Below are 12950 nucleotides of genomic sequence, written 5' to 3'. Positions count from 1 at the left end.
CTGTGCAAAAGTTCCCATGGCCCAGGGCTACCCATTTTCTCAACATCATGGAGGACAGCTTGCATGCTGTAATTTGCTACGTGAGAAGTACGCGCGCTTGTATGGATTAGAATTAGGGTTGTGGGGGTGTTTGATTACAAGTTCAGTGGGGGACTTAGGGTTTATTTATTTATTTCTTTCTTTCTTTCTTCCTTTTTCTTGGAAGATAATTTGAGTAAAATGGACAGCCTGAAAGATCATAGCCACTGGCCCTCGATGTGTCCTCCAAGTCTCCCCAACCGTAGCTTCTAGTCGACAGCCTCTTCTTTCTCGCACGTGACTATTTTATACTCTAGTTAATGGGTGAATAAAATAAATATAAATGATAAAACATTTAAAAGAATTGCTGACAAAATAATTTCAAATACAAATTTTCGTGGCTAAATAAATAATAAAAAAATTAAAATATTTTACTACAAATTCAACAATGAAAACCATTTTCTCACAAATTTTGATGCTAAATAAATTATTTTTTTTTAATTTAATGAAAAATGATATTTAAAGTCTCAACAAATAAATTAAATTAATTAATCATCGATATGAATGATTTGATTGATATGACATTTATATGCATGTTATAATAACCTTTGAAGCAAATGAAATTAAAAGGTAATGAGTCATGCATAATTCCAATACATTTATCATATAAAACAAAAGCATTGATTATCTCATAAGCAAAGGAGTCTCAGCCAAGAATTATTAGATTTTTAAATATTTCTATAATGACATCCTTATGATGATGATGATATGAAATTAACTAGACAGTTAAAAATCCTTATGATGATGATGATATGAAATTAACTAGACAGTTAAAAAACAAACTACCAAAAATTAATGCGAATTTAAAAGGTTGATTCCCTTCAAAAACATTATTAATTAAAGATTGGTTCTCTGCGTTAATTAATACGTCAATTGTGGAATCATTCATCACTTCCTAGCGTCCAGCTTATCAATAATTTGACAACGAAAGGTGCCAATAAAATATTATATTAATTTTTATTTCAGGGTTTTTTTTAACGATTAATGTAAAAAAAATTTTATTTGAATTTCCATATATTTACATTTTGAAAATGAATTTATATTTCCTATAAATTTTAAATATTAAAAATTTTAATTAATTCTATATTATAGTCAAATAATAATTTTTTTTTTCACAATACAAACACACAGTCTAAATTATCATCGTTCAGCTTGGACTGTGAAATTCATATGCGCTGGAAAATTCGAGATATCCAAACTAGGCACATTCAGTTTTGTGGCTGATGCCCAATGATGGAATTAAACGGTGTCGCTTTGATCGGATAAAGCAGCAAAACAGGCGGATTGCCAGCTGCCATGTTGGCTCTAGTCCAAGAGATCCAAAACGGTGCGTGTAGGAGTACGCTGGGTCTCGATTCTCGAAGCTTCTGGGCTGTGGGTCCGTGAATTGGAAAGAAATAGAGAAACCCTAATTACCTTGTCTAGCTCCTACTTGCAGAGCTCGTTTTTCACCTTCTTTCATCCCTCTTAATCGAACCAGAGCACTAGAGCAATGGTGTGGTTTCAGTGTGAAGATTGCGGAGAGAACTTGAAGAAGCCTAAATTACCTAATCACTTCAGAATTTGCTCAGCCAACAAGGTTTCAATTTCTCCTTTTCTTTATTTGATTTTCGTCCAAAGCAATTGTATCTCTGTTTGATTTTTGAGTTTTAATGCTGTAGCTATCATGCATTGATTGCGGAGAGATTTTCGGGCAGGAAAGCGTTCAGGGCCACACTCAGTGTGTTACTGAGGCGGTTCGTTTTCTCGTTGTCTTTTGCTTATAATTTCATCATATTCAGCTTAAACTTCTCTTTACAGTTTGTTTTGTGATCAGGAAAAATATGGTCCCAAGGGTCAAGGGAAAGCTTCAAATGGTGCGACTCCTAAACCCAGTAAGAACACAAAGCAACAGCCTGATATTGATATAAATGTTGGGTTATCTGAACGTCCTCCTTGGTTTTGCAGGTGGGTTCAAGTTGTTGTATGCTTTCTCATTTCCGTTGTGTATGCTTGTTCCTTTATTCATCAAATCATACTCTCTCCAATGGGAGACAAAGTTTGTGCATCTCTTACCTTGTTTATTACATATATGATATTAAGTAAAGAAACTAGAATTTTCATGCTTGTTTTTCATGGGCAAAAATGTTTTGCAAAACGTTATGGAGTGGGAATGCATTCAACAAATTACAAATATGTATTGCTGTATAGGCTTTTGTGAGTAGATTGAGGACTGCTCTATTGGAAATGTCTCTCCATGGTAAAAGAAATGGGTTGAATTGAGAATGGAAGGCAATCCTGGCTTCTTCCATGAGGTTTGCATTGTATTATTAATTCAATGTTTGTTGTGGAGCTAATCTAATGGTAAGAAGTTGAGAATGAATAATGTAAAAATTTATCTTAGAATGACACCCAAGTGACTGATACATGTGGAAGTGAGGAGATAAATTTTGTGAAGTCACTTGTAGATGCTTTTATTTGTCATATTTTTTCTTATGATTCCTTCCAAGTCATCATCCTTTGTAAAAATGTATGTATTTGCAGTCTCTGCAATACCAAGGCTACTAGTAAGCAGACCTTGCTTCTCCATGCTGATGGAAAGAAGCACCGGTCAAAGGCCCGAGCTTTTCATGCTGCTAAGCGGCAACAAACTAAACAGATAGAAGAATCTGCTCAAGATAAAACTGCCATTAATGGAAATGCTAGAAATGGTGAAGTGCCTGATAATAATCATGTTGAGGAACAAAAAGGAAAGGAGATGCGAAAACGTGACAGACCAAGTGCCATCTCAGAAACAGAGACTGGAAAGTTGCAATCGAAAAAGAGAAAACTTGATGAATTTGGGAGTGATGGTACTGTGATAATGACTGATGGTGATGCTACAGACTATATAGGCGATGGTGTGACCCAAGTTGATAAGGTGGTGGAATCTGGCTGTAAGAAAGATGCCAAAAAGAAGATGAAGTTGAAGAGATTGATCAAATCAGCCTTGAGAACTGTATGTATCTTTGATGAATGTCATGTCTTACTTTTCCTTTCTTTTCTTTTTTGTTTTTGGAGCATCTTTTACATTATAATTTGGTATACAGTAGTTGAGGCATCTTGATCAAATACATATATTTTGGATATTTTGATAAACTCAATGACATGAACACAGATATAACCTTTCTATTATATTGAATTGGCTTACATTAACCCATTTTCCAGTATCTTCCTTATCCTGGTTTTTATATTTTGTATGTTATTGCATGCAAACACAGAATCCAGATGGGGTTTTGAAGATGAAGAAATTGAAAAAACTTGTTCTGAATTCTCTCCGGGAATCTGGCATAACAGATGATAAGGCTCAACTCAGTGGCGTGCTTGAGCAAAAGGTCAGGCCTTTAAAGAGTTATATTATTTCTTTCTACCTTCAACTTGTTCAAGGTTAATGACCAAAAAGGCACAAACTTTATCTAAATTTTTTTATCATACCATAATTGTAGCCAAGATCCAAACTTTTAACTTTTAGGTTATAACATGGTTATTAAAATAATATTTGTTTAATGAAATATTCCTCTGTTAGGCTCATAGTATGAGAGTTTAATATCAACTCCATCAGAATTCATATCACAAAAACAGAGTCTCATTAAAGAAAGAGACTTTCTCGTTGGATAAATATGATATATTATTTTAAAGTTAAATTATTGTCTGAAATGAAATTTTTGATATATAAACTCCATTTGATGAAAACAAAAAGGATTATATCAGTTGATAAATAGTATAGTTTTGATATTTATGTCATTGCCTTGGATGGAAATTTCAACCTTGGCTAAAATTGTATCATTTGATAAATTTTTTTTTTTTTTTCATTGGTTTGAATGGAAATTTCAACCTTGGCTACAATTGTATCATTTGACAAAAAAATGTAGTTTTGATTTTTTTTTTTTTTTTTGGCTTGAATGGAAATTTCAACCTTAGCTACAATTGTATCATTTGGTAAATACTATAGTTTTTTTTTTTTTTTTGGTCATTGGCTTGAATGAAATTTCAACCTTGGTTACAATTGTATTTGGTGTAGAAAGATTGCGCTATATGTTCTCATAGAATTGGCCCTAATTGTAAATTTAGCAAAAATTTGTGCTATTTTTAGTAGTTAACCTATTTTTAATGTTGTGGGCAGATAAATTCAAGTTCCAGATTTAGAGTTGATGACAAATGTGTCTGGCTGGTGGCAAAAGATTGAAAATGGAATTGAGCATTTTGATTGTGTGGAAGAGAATCTGCTATAGGAGACAGCTGCATCAAATTGCATAGCATCCATTAATTAACCCGTTGATTAAAAATCAAGTTGAGCTGGTCCTCGACTCTTTTTTTAGACCAACAATTTTGGGGGCCTTTTGTAGCTTGTGCTATTATTTAGTGCCGTCTCATTTTTGTATTACGCTAGGTCAGCATCATAGAGAAAGGATTTCCAGAGGATGGGCAGCCTTATTTTATTTTATTTTGGCTCTTTTCATAATTGATAAATCATTTTGAGTTCTTGTTCACAATTTAGATCTTATGATATGAGGACGGGAATGCAATAGACTTTTCCTAATTAACTAAAGACAAGTTAGGTTTATGCATTCGATTCTATTTTTGGCTACATATCCAGTGATCGTCATGGAAGAAAATAAATATGTTTTATTCAATTGAAATCCCATCTTGATTTTAAAAAATCAGACTAATAACAAGCTCAAATCATGTTCTCGGGGATCAAAATGATTGGGGGCCCCTTTTTGTCTCAGCAGAATACCGTGGACGCAAGCATATAATTAACTATAATGTGCCCTTTTAAGTTGCAACAGAAGAGTTAAAAACTGAAAATCCACTTTAGACAATCACGTTCGTCAAGACCTTGAAGATGCAACGACTGCAGTTACTCTCAAAATAGCCATGGCTGAAATATCACAATAGAACCAGTGTACTAAGTTCCCATTCAAGATAAAGAGCTTCCAGTCATGTCCGCAAATAAATCTATTTGATTGAACCCATGACATATCCTCACATATAAACAGTGCCTCAAGCATCAATGCCTAATTCGTACATAATTGTGTATATATTAAGCTAATCGACAATGTTCCCTAACACCACAAGCCCATTGGTACAATAAAACACAGGGAAAGAAGTTCCAAGTTTTTGTATATGCTTATGAAGTGTTGGTATCTGCAATTGTTGAAGAATAGCCTTGTAATAACATTTACTTTGTGCTCTTCCACCAGTACTTCCTATCTACATTTGCATTGGCAATTTCTTCCAGTTGAAAGTGTCTTGTTTTGACACGTACATGTTAAGAGCACACTAGCAAATGAAATGCTGAGCTAAAAGAGAACATGGTAAGCTACTATGACCAATAACACAACAGAACATGCCATCGCCTGCAGTAGGAATTGGATAAAAATTTAGGTGTTAAATTCAGTTTTACATTGAACATTATTCTTGAAGATTGGGCAGAGGGGACTGAAGATGCATTCACTTAACGCCTTGGTCATTGGCACAGAGTAATAAGAATCTAATTATCTAAGTCCAGAAAGCACTATTAACGTTTTCACTAATGCATGTTTTGGGGTGTAGGTGTGCGTGCGGGTGGGTGGGGGTGTGTGTGTGTGTGTGTGTGTGTGTGTGTGTGTGTGTGTGTGAGAGAGAGAGAGAGAGAGAGACTTACAGCAATGGCAGCAGCAGCGAGGCCAGCTCGCTCCCTAGGATCTTTTCTGTAATAATTTCCAAAGTAAAGAATTGTGGCATAGTACCACATCAATGGGAACACAAATCCTAAAAGAAAGCTGCAAAAGAAGAGAGAATCATGAGAATACATGAAATGATGCAGAAGGAAGCAGGTAGTTTTAAGAATACTCACGAAAACCATCCTATACCACAGCCAAAGCATGGAAGGGGTTTGTCATAGATCCCAACTTGGAAGTCCTCAGGATCCCTAAGAAGAGTATACTTTCCCTTTTCACGGTCTGCAGCATCTGGGGCTTGCCCTGCCATTATCACAGTGTCTTCAGCTGTTTGGATAACACTAATACATGCTATGAAATTTATTTATTTAACATTAGTAGAAGCCTGATTGACAGATAAAATATCTTCCACCAAATCGAATAATGTAATGTGACAATATAGAAACTGGGATGTGCCATTGCAATAGTAATCAATAACATTTAGGACCAATGAATCAGTTTCAAAGTAAAAAAATGAAAGAGGAAACAGGATTCTATGACACTGATGTAGTTGAAAGTAAAAGAAAATTTCAGTTTCTACCCGAATTATAGATTGTGAGTATGTGCTAGATTCCAATGGTAGAAAAAAATAGAAGAAAAAAATGGAAGAAAATGGAAGGTAAAATATAGAGAACATCAAAGTCCTTAGGATTCATGGTCCATGCAATTGGATCCCAAGAACCATACTCTGTTATTTGTATCCGTACAACCGTGACTGTTTCTCAGCCTAAAAAAAGAACTGTCTTTTTGCAGTGGTTCCAGGGGAATATACAAAAATGAGTCATCAATGCATACGCAAACATGAACAAAAGTGACAAGCAATAAGCAAACCATGGTCATATATAAATGCAATTCACAATATATGTAAGAGATATCCATACGACAAACAATTATTAAGGTTAAGGTCTGGATAGGATTACTACCTCTAGCCGCTGAATGGTATCGAGCAGATGGCCTAAGAAGATCAATATGCTTATCAGAGGCAGATTTCACCATCTCAAGGCCATTCCGTATATCCTCTTTCCCCTCAATTGCAACACCTGCAGCACCAAGAAGTTATACATAAGTTGAAATAACTTAATTTTGACATGCTAACCAATTTGCTTTATGGTGTTCTGCAAGAATCTCAATGAAGAAATCTACAGTAAAAAAATCCATAGATATAAGCCTAGAGATTCCCACAAATTCCTGTCTTTTAACACATGAGCATACATACATTATAAATGCAAGAAAATCAAATTGTAACAGGATTCTAATAATAATGATGATCATCATCAATTCTCAATGAACATATTTATTCCAATTCAAAAATTGATCAAATAAATCAAGAAAGGCACAGTACTTTGATCCATTAGTGCTAGGGCAGCCTGTTCAGCAGGTTGTACTCCTGAACTCTTTATTGAACTCCAAAAATACCTGAGTCAAAAATTAAAGAAACTCTTAATATTAAATTATATACCAATTATGTCAATGATAGTTTCTTTTAACTCGATGCAATGCTCAATGGCAAAAAACTAATAAAAGAAAGTAGCAGTATAACCATTGGTGATTTGATTAGATCAAGGCTTAAAATGTCAACAAAATTACAATGGGACAAGGAAATTTAAATACATACTCAACTCAACTTTTATCCCAATAATTTGGAGTCGGCTATATGGATTATTTTTCTCCATTTTAAACCATTTTGAGTTAAATCCTCGGAAATATGTAATGCTTCTAGGTCATGTTGTACTACTCTCCTCCAAATCAATTTAGGTCTTCCCATTCTTTTCTTTCTATCCCCTAACCTAATGTGCTCTACTTGTCTAACTGGAGCCTTCGTATGTCTACGCTTCACATGACCAAACCACCTCAATCTCCCTTTTCTCAACTTATCCTCAATTGGTACTACTCCTACCTTTTCTCTAATACTCTCATTACGGACTTTATCTATAGTCTAGTATGACCACTCAACCACCTTAACATTTTCATCTCCGCAACTGTTATCTTAGAAACATACGACTCCTTCAGTGTCCAACACTCACTACCATATAACATGACCGGTCGTATGGCTGTACGGTAAAATTTTTCTTTCAACTTATTGGGAATCTTGCTATCACATAAAACTCCCGTGGCACTTCTCCAATTCAACCATCCGGCTTTAATCCTATGACTAACATCCTCCTCACATCCCTCATCTACTTGAAGGATTGAGCCGAGATATTTAAAGTGATTACTTTGGGGCAGTACCACTCCATCCAAGCTAACTCCTTCCCTATCACCAGATCGGCCTTCACTGAACTTGCAATGCATGTATTATGTCTTCGTTCTACTTAACTTAAAACCCTTTGACTCTAGAGTATTTCTCCAAAACTCTAACTTTCTATTAATTCATTCTCGCTTCTCATTTATCAGAACTATATCATCTGCAAACATCATGCACCAAGGGATACTCTCTTGTATATGTTTTGTCAATTCATCTAAAACTAATGTAAAAAGGTAAGGGCTTACAGCTGAACCTTGGTGTAATCCAATTGACATAGGAAAATCTCTGGTGTCTCCTTCCACTGTGCGCATAATAGTAATTGCTCCTTCATACATATCTTTCAACACTTGTATGTACCCAATAGATACTCTCTTTTATTCTAATACTCTCCATAAAACATCTCTTGGAACACTATCGTAAACCTTCTCCAAATCGATAAAAACCATGTATAGATCTTTCTTCATATCTCTATATTTCTTTATCAAACTTCTAATAAGAAAGATCGCTTCCATAGTTGAACGACCGAGTATGAAGCCAAATTGATTGGGAGAGCTAGAAGTGTCATGACGTAGTCGATGTTTCACAACTCTCTCCCACAACTTCATAGTATGGTTCATGAGTTTAATTCCCCTATAGTTTGAACAACTCTGTATGTCTCCCTTATTTTTTAAAACTATAATATTTTCTATATTTCATGTGACAAGGTCAACCATTCCCGTCAACACATACATTCATAGATAACAGCTGAAATCATTAAAAAAGTCGACTAGATTTTGGTAACAAGCACCATCAACTTGATAGGTTAAGGCTCTAGCATAGGCCTAGTCTCGTTACTCTCGTATATGATAGAGTGAGAGAACTTACATCCCCCAAATTCACCATTACACAACCATGTGCAAAGATTCATATGAGGCTTACATATCATGGAGTAAGAAACATAAAGTTTACAAAGTCCAAACAGGCAAAACTTTTACCTCTAGCAGCAGTGTTTTCAGGGGATAGGCTGGCGTTGTTAGCATTTTCCCATCAATAATTCAATAATAACTTTCCACGGGTCTTAAAATATACTATATAGGCATATAAGCCAACATGAGAAGTTCTCAAGATGGAGTATTAAACTTCCATTGGAACAATAAATTTAGCTGCATATTCCAAAAAGCTAGCAAAATCTAATTCAGTTCAATGGATAGTAATACTCAACAAACTACTAAGATAAACGCATAAGAAACAACCCCCAAAATTCCATTAATCACTAAGCCAGAAGACAACTTCAACACCCCGCTGGCAAACCAAAAATCTAAGAATATTATCCAAACCATCAAAACATAGATACCCACAACACGAATAATTTTCTACTCATATCTAAACATTAAAAAGAACAAAACTTTGGATTAAAACAGATGAAAGAAAAAAAAAATGGAAAAGGGTTCTTGCCTGCCAAAACCAGGGAGTGAATTGTTTCAGATCAAAGAGGAGATACAAAAAGAGGGTTATTTGAAGCGTAGAAGAAGTATAAAGAGAATAGATTTACATAACAAGCAAAGGTCTTTGTTTGGTATAAATCGCTCACTGGAGACGCTCAGCAAAATTGACTCTTCTTGGTCCCTTCACTTCTGATGATGGAAAATAAAATGATTTTGCCAAATAATTAATAATTATTAAATATAAATATAAAATGTAATGCTTAATGGAGTAGTTAAAATGACCTATAGAAGCGAGGTTGGCAGGTCTGAAAATAGTGAACTCTGATTGGGCATTAACATTTAAAGACCATTATGCCCCTATTGTTTATGTTTTGTGGTCTACAAAGCTAAGTAGTTTCATTGGACAATAGTGCCATTCATGGTTGAGAAATCAATTTTTTTCTTTTCCTTTTTTCTTTACTTTTAGATAATTATTAATTTTGTTACATCTAATTATTTATTGATTTACTCACTTATTTATTTTACTTAAGTAAATTTTAATTTTTTTTAAAAGAATTAATTTGATTTAATAGTAAATCACAATGTATATTTTTATTTTAGTAAAATGTCCAATTTAATTTATGTACTTATTAGAAAAGATAAATTTAATCTATTTTTAATTTTTTATTTAGAAGTTTCACTTTAATCTCAATTTAGTTTAAAAATTAAAATTTATGAACTAAATTTTTTTTATTTTTTTTTATTTCTGCTCAACTCAAATCAACTAAGCCTTTATCCCAAAAATTTGGGGTTGGCTATATGGATTCACTTTCTTCACTCTAAACGATTTTGAGTTAAATCCTCAGAAATTTGTAATGCTTCTAGGTCATGTTGTACTACTCTCCTCCAAGTCAATTTAAGTCTACCCCTTTTTTTTATTTCTATGTGCTCTACTTGTCTAACTGGAGCCTCTGTATGTCTACGCTTTACATGACAAAACCACCTCAATCTCCCTTCTCTCAACTTATCTTCAATTGGTACCACTCCTACCTTTTCTCTAATATTCTCATTACGGACTTTATCTAATCTAGTATGGCCACTCATCCACCTTAACATTCTCATATCTGCAACTCTTATTTTAGACGCATACGACTCCTTCAATGCCCAACACTCACTACCATATAACATAGTCGGTCGTATGACTGTACGGTAAAATTTTCCTTTCAACTTACTAGGAATCTTGTGATCACATAAAACTCCCATGGCAAGTCTCCACTTCAACCATCAGGCTTTAATCCTATGACTAACATCCTCCTCACATCCCCCATCTACTTGAAGAACTGAGCCGAGATATTTAAAGTGATTACTTTGGGACAGTACCACTCCATCCAAACTAACTCATTCCCTATCACCAGTTTGGCCTTCACTGAACTTGCAATGCATATATTCTGTCTTCGTTCTACTTAACTTAAAGCCCTTTGACTCTAGAGTACTTCTCCAAAGCTCTAGCTTTCTATTGACTCTTTCTTGCGTCTCATCTATCAGAACAATATCATCCGCAAACATCATGCACCAAGAAATACTCTCTTGTATATGTTTCGTCAATTCACCTAAAACTAAAGTAAAAAGGTAAGGGCTTATAGCTGATCCTTTGTGTAATCCAATTGAGATCAAAAAATCTCTTGTGTCCCCTCCCACTGTGCGCACAATAGTAGTTGCTCCTTCATACATATCTTTTAACACTTGTATGTACCTAATAGACGCCATTTTTTGTTCTAACACACTCCATAGGACATCTCTTAGAACACTATCATAAGCCTTCTCCAAATCAATAAAAACCATATGTAGATCTTTCTTCATATCTCTATATTTCTCCATCAAGCTTCTAATGAGAAAGATCACTTCCATAGTTGAACGACCGGGCATGAAGCCATATTGATTGAGAGAGATAGAAATATCATGATGTAATCGATGCTCCACAACTCTCTCCCATAACTTCATAGTATGGCTCATGAGTTTAATTCCCCTATAGTTCGAGCAACTCTGTATGTCTCCCTTATTTTTAAAAATAAGTACTAAAGTACTCCTCCTCCATTCATCAGGCATTTTCTTTGAGTTTAGAATCTTATTAAAAAATTTAGTTAACCATGCCACTCCTATATCTCTCAAACACTTCGACACTTTAATTGGTATTCCATCGGGTCCACAAGCTTTACCCACTTTCATTCTCTTAAGTGCTTCCTTTACTTCTAAAGATCTAATCCTTCTAGTATAATTCACATTCTTTTCTATCGTTCTATAGTCTATATTCACACTATTACCATTTTGACTATTATTAAAGAGATCATTAAAATAATTTCTCTATCTTTCTTTAATGTCCTCATCTTTCACCAACACTTTTCCTTCTTTATCCTTAATGCACCTAACTTGATTGAGATCTTGACATTTCCTCTCTCTCCTCCTTGCTAATCTATAAATATCTTTCTCCTCTTCTTTAGTTCCAAGTTTCTTATATAACTTTTCAAAGGCCTGTGCTCTTGCTTGACTAACTGCATTTTTTGCCTCTTTCTTTGCTATCTTGTACTGTTCATATGCCTCATTATTATCACATTTAGGTAATTTCTTATACCATTCCCTTTTTCTCTTCACTGCCTTTTGTACTTCCTCATTCCACCACCGTCTCTCTTTTGAGAGTAGTTCATGTCCATTAGACTCTCCAAGTACTTTTCTAGCTACTTCTCTAATCTTTGATACCATCTTTATCCACATATCATTGGCCTCCATATTCAGCTTCCATGCTTCGGACTCGAGAAGCTCATTTTTGAGCTTCATCTGCTTTACTCCTTTGAACTCCCACCACTTTGTTCGAGCTACACTATTTCTTCTGACCTTACTTGAATTGTTCATAAACTTGATATCCAAGACCACTAACTGGTGTTGACTTGTTAAAGCCTCTCCTGGAATGACCTTGCAATCCTTGCATAGAGCTTTATTTGTCTTCCTGGTTAAGAGGAAGTCGATTTGGCTTCTATGTTGCCCACTTTTGAAAGTCACTAAATGTGACTCTCTTTTTGTAAAGTAGGTATTTGCTAGTATTAGGTCGTACGCCATAGCAAAATCTAGGATATTTTTTCCCTCCTCATTTCGACTGCCAAAACCAAAACCCCCATGAACATTCTCATAGCCTTGCCTATCACTTCCTACATGTCCATTCAAATCTCCACCAACGAAAATATTCTCTTCATTCAGTATGCTTTGCATTAAATCATCCATATCTTCCCAAAACATTTGTTTACTCTCACTATCTAGTCCTATTTGTGGGGCATAAGCACTAACTACATTTATTGTTTTTCCTTCTAGTACTAGCTTTACTAGTATAATTCTATCTCCTAATCTTTTCATAGCTATTACAATGTCTTTCAATGTCCTGTCTATGATTATGTCAACTCCGTTTTTATTTCTCTCCTTTCCGGTAAACCACAGTTTGTACCATGAATTACTCAT

The 12950-nt window shown here is 34.7% G+C and overlaps 2 protein-coding genes across 5 annotated transcripts; one reads left to right on the top strand and one right to left on the bottom strand.

Annotated features, from left to right (window-relative positions):
• The first annotated feature begins 1453 nt into the window (after positions 1-1453).
• On the top strand, positions 1454-4589 carry LOC110633601 (UBP1-associated proteins 1C). The gene is made up of 6 exons (XM_021782269.2): positions 1454-1657; positions 1740-1814; positions 1895-2025; positions 2602-3055; positions 3318-3431; positions 4220-4589. Exons 1-6 carry the CDS (start codon positions 1571-1573, stop codon positions 4280-4282), a joined length of 924 nt encoding a protein of 307 aa, XP_021637961.2. The 5' UTR covers positions 1454-1570; the 3' UTR covers positions 4283-4589.
• A 397-nt stretch (positions 4590-4986) lies between these two features.
• On the bottom strand, positions 4987-9690 carry LOC110633602 (uncharacterized). 4 transcript variants are annotated; one of them, XM_058129737.1, is made up of 6 exons: positions 9478-9690; positions 7141-7214; positions 6722-6838; positions 5936-6110; positions 5744-5861; positions 4987-5456 (listed from the first exon to the last, which is right to left on the bottom strand). In XM_058129737.1, exons 2-6 carry the CDS (start codon positions 7148-7150, stop codon positions 5400-5402), a joined length of 477 nt encoding a protein of 158 aa, XP_057985720.1. In that variant the 5' UTR covers positions 7151-7214; positions 9478-9690; the 3' UTR covers positions 4987-5399. The 4 variants fall into 4 exon arrangements, with proteins under 4 accessions (XP_057985720.1, XP_021637964.1, XP_021637965.1 ...); XM_021782272.2 differs by having other exon boundaries at positions 5936-6086; XM_021782273.2 differs by having other exon boundaries at positions 5936-6062; positions 9478-9684.
• Between the last annotated feature and the right edge of the window lie 3260 nt (positions 9691-12950).

This window comes from Hevea brasiliensis, chromosome 11 (assembly GCF_030052815.1).
Source record: "Hevea brasiliensis isolate MT/VB/25A 57/8 chromosome 11, ASM3005281v1, whole genome shotgun sequence".
Taxonomy (NCBI): domain Eukaryota; kingdom Viridiplantae; phylum Streptophyta; class Magnoliopsida; order Malpighiales; family Euphorbiaceae; genus Hevea; species Hevea brasiliensis.
Note: the sequence above shows the minus strand (reverse complement) of the source record. Positions and strands in the feature narration are given on the sequence as shown.